The 3,588-nt window shown below is 33.2% G+C and overlaps 1 protein-coding gene across 3 annotated transcripts; it reads right to left on the bottom strand.

The window, feature by feature from the left end:
* Positions 1-1,262: 1,262 nt before the first annotated feature.
* LOC133834661 (uncharacterized) lies at positions 1,263-3,125 on the bottom strand. 3 transcript variants are annotated; one of them, XM_062264337.1, is made up of 6 exons: positions 3,005-3,125; positions 2,773-2,927; positions 2,464-2,567; positions 1,905-2,345; positions 1,768-1,817; positions 1,263-1,673 (listed from the first exon to the last, which is right to left on the bottom strand). In XM_062264337.1, exons 3-6 carry the CDS (start codon positions 2,519-2,521, stop codon positions 1,521-1,523), a joined length of 702 nt encoding a protein of 233 aa, XP_062120321.1. In that variant the 5' UTR covers positions 2,522-2,567; positions 2,773-2,927; positions 3,005-3,125; the 3' UTR covers positions 1,263-1,520. The 3 variants fall into 3 exon arrangements, with proteins under 3 accessions (XP_062120321.1, XP_062120319.1, XP_062120320.1); XM_062264335.1 differs by having other exon boundaries at positions 1,263-1,679; positions 3,005-3,124; XM_062264336.1 differs by having other exon boundaries at positions 1,263-1,679; positions 2,464-2,551; positions 3,005-3,124.
* Positions 3,126-3,588: the final 463 nt, after the last annotated feature.

The raw sequence follows: 3,588 nt of genomic DNA, 5'->3' as shown, positions 1-3,588 counted from the left end.
TTTTTTTATGACCGTGTATATTGTAACTATTTAAAGCATCCTGCAAATTTTTAGAAAATTTTGAATAGTTTACAATACCGAAAATTAGGTTCAAACATGTTGTTGCACGCGTAATTAATTTTTTTTATGTGCGTGGAAAACATGTTTGAACCTATTTTTCGATACTGTAAACTATTCGGAATTTTCTGAAAATTTGCAGGATGCTCTTAATAGCTACAATATACATGACATAAAAAAAAGTCGCACCAAAAACTGTTCACAGGTCGAGAAACACTGAAAGCCGTACCGGGCTTCAAAGTAAAACTTATATAGAAAAATGGTCATATATATATTAAGTATCTAACATAAAATAATAATCATTAAATAATAATCATTTGAGAATGCTGGGAAATTCATGACAACATATACGTTAGACTGAACATTATTGATTTGTGACATGTGGATACTCTGATTGATGATGGCAGCTTAAGAAAATAATAATAATAATTAACCCAATAAAAAATACAATAATTTGATTAGGTAAGATTTGTTGCTTTTTTGGCTTTGGCTCAGATCAAAAGGAGATTAAGAAAAATCAATGAACCTGGTGATGGAAATTGGAAGCCGAATGAATATTAGAAGCAAGGACAAGTGTCACACCATAAAATAGGGAAGACTAGTCTTCAAGTGATCAAGTTGATTTTAATGGTTTATGATAGCTGTTTACACAGATCATATATTGCATGCACGTATCATGCTAGATAGGACCAGTTTATTTAAAAGGTGACATAGTCCATTGCCATTGTCAACGACAACTTTCATAATTCAGGGTCATCTTGATAATTCAACGACCAGTTTTAGGCAATAGCTATCATGAATATATTTAAAATCAACAAAAAAAAGAAACACAAGTGAAGCTTTGTTCTGAAAAAATATGTAATTTATTGGGTGTTATAGAAAATAATAATGTTCACTAAAAATTAACTTCCATGAAGTTAATCTTCAGCTCCAAAAAAAAAAAAATGTTATTTAAACAATGAAGTTTAGATATTCCCTTCTTTCATTGCTTGAATATAGTCCAAAATCTCATTTTTGTCCATGATATTTGAGAATATTTCAAAGTTGATCCCCTTTTCTTTTTATTTCAGTTTAAACATATATGATTTGGGCAGAAAGTGATACAGCAAATTAGAAAGGTGATATTTAATTATTAGAGTTGCTATTGTGTGATAAGAGATAAATGGACCAATGGACCAATTTCAATCCTTAGAAAATCCCAAGGCAATATCAACTTTCTGCTCTTTCATAATCAATACCAACTTACGATTCACCTTTGAGAACAAGGACGAACCTTCGACAGCCTATCCAAATTTCAAAGATGTTTTTTTTCCCACTTACCACACATCAAAATCTTTACATCAAGACATGAAAAAATAAAAAAATAAAAAAAATCTGACAAGACCAAGAATGATACGCCTGAAGGCAAGGATGAATGTATCATGAAAATCATGAGCATTTACATCAAGACAAGTTTAGACAGTTCAGAGCAACTTAAAATTGACGTAGTCAAAGTCCTTCCCAAGCTCCTTCCACAGTGTATTGTAATTTGGTGATTTTGGAGTCTTTGGTGGAGAGTTCTGTTTCCAAAGATACTCATCTTCAACAAGATACTCAGGTATCTCTTCCAATCCCAACTGATTCTGAGGTAAAAATATTTGTTAGTTGAGAAAGAACAAATAATAGAGTAACTGCCAGAAGATATATAGAAGGGGAAATGGAAACACTCACCTTCGTTGACTTGGAAAAACCCTTGGGAGAATCAACCTGTTTCAAAGAAACTGCAGAAGGGAAGAAAATCATCAATTAACAAACAAATAAAAAAAAAACAAAGATAATGCAAGAAGTTGATATAAAGCTTTACATACCATTCTCTAGTCCAATTGTATTTAGAAATTCATTCATTTCTATAGCAGCATTGGCTTTACCGCATTTCCGATGGTCATGAAGGAACTGCTCCTCTGCAATGCAACTGGGAAAGGAATGATCATCAAGAATGGGTACTTTCACGTTTTGCTTGTTCTTAGGAACCTGGTGGAGATGCGGTTTCGCTGAGTTTGAGATGTCAGAGAGTGCTTTTCTACTACGAGTCTGCACTTTGTCTGATGTTTTAGCAGTACCCTTTTCATGGGCAACTCCTTTAATGGAAGCAAAATTGTTGGCGTTGTGATTTTTAGAAGCATGTGCCAGAGGTGGGGCAAAGTTAACTGAGTTTGATATTTCCCCAAGTGGCTTCCTCCCACCAAGCCCTCCTCCTCCACCATTCTTCCGTGGTTTGATTGCATTCATCTTTCCCCCAGCAGAAGCTCCTGCAGCAGTATTGCAGTAAGCATTTCTAACATTAGGTTACCCTATATATATATAGATATATATATATATATATATATTTCTAAAGTGATCAACCCAAAAGATGGGTAAAGAAAGTACCAGTATATTGGACATTAAAGTTTTGGTCTTGAAATAGGTGACCCAATTGAGATGCCATTTGTCTTTTCGTATGAAGATTCAAGAATACCTGCCAAAATTGCTATCTACACCAAAAATTTTATATAATTTTTTTTTTCACAAATCTAGATGACTCAGAATGAGAATAAAAATATTAATAACAACCCGCAGGCCACAAGATCTCTAATTCCTCTTCGGAGAAGAGACGAAGCCGATGATTTTGTTCAATGATGAAGAAAAATAACCACAAAATCTGGCAAATTTATCAAAAGGCTTAGGGTTTTTCAATACCTGCTGTTGCTTAGTCTCTCTTGCTTCCGTTTCAAAACGATGAAGATCAGGCAGATTTGCTTCTTCTTCTTCTTCTTCGCCGATTTCTTTTTCCAAAACGAAGATGACGTAACAGGCCGATCTTGGATCGTAGATCAGCGGGCTTATACTCGGAACTACATCAATGTTATCCCATGAGAAATTTCCATTCCCAATATAAAAGATGAACTGAAAAATGAAGAAGAAAACTTACAAAAATGGGTTTCTCTGAAGCGATCTTGAAATGGTCGGACGTTGTTTCTCTCGTGATTTTTCAAATTTTCTTACAAGGTGATATTCCAAATTTTCAGTAGCAGAGTTTTGGGTTGGGCTTGCTAAAGCCGAATCTATATAAAGAGTGATCTGGGTTCCAACGGTCATATTTGTACTTTTACGATAATACCCCTCCGTTAATACTCTGAAAAATTAAACGGTTAGTATAATTCGCCAGATACACGACCTAATCATGTTTGGCCTGGGCCTGGCACTTCCATGGCCCATGAGTCTTATCCAAATCAGTATGGATATTTACAGGGGAAAATTACATTCTATATGGATCTTTTAATAAAGATTTAAAAAATATGGTTTTTTTTTAACAAATATTATTTTATGGCTTTTTAAAATTTGTATTCCCTCCTATAAGATTTTTTTCTCATATTTTTGTAAAAAATTCATTATTATGCCATTTTTTTTCCATAATTTGATTTTTTTTTAATTAAATTTGTTCGTTCAAATAAAAAAAAGTTTAATTACCATATTTTTGCATATTAATAGCTAAAAAGCCATATTTATGAAAAA

This window comes from Humulus lupulus, chromosome 5 (assembly GCF_963169125.1).
Source record: "Humulus lupulus chromosome 5, drHumLupu1.1, whole genome shotgun sequence".
NCBI classification, from domain to species: Eukaryota; Viridiplantae; Streptophyta; class Magnoliopsida; order Rosales; family Cannabaceae; genus Humulus; species Humulus lupulus.
This window is presented reverse-complemented; position numbering and strand designations above follow the sequence as displayed.

Coding starts and splice junctions, on each gene's coding strand:
- LOC133834661 (XM_062264335.1), bottom strand. CDS start 2,521: ATGGCATCTCAATTGGGTCACCTATTTCAAGACCAAAACTTTAATGTC. Junction 2,346..2,463: donor CTTTAATGTCCAATATACTG/GTACTTTCTTTA, acceptor ATACTGCTGCAG/GAGCTTCTGCTGGGGGAAAG. Junction 1,818..1,904: donor TACAATTGGACTAGAGAATG/GTATGTAAAGCT, acceptor TCCCTTCTGCAG/TTTCTTTGAAACAGGTTGAT.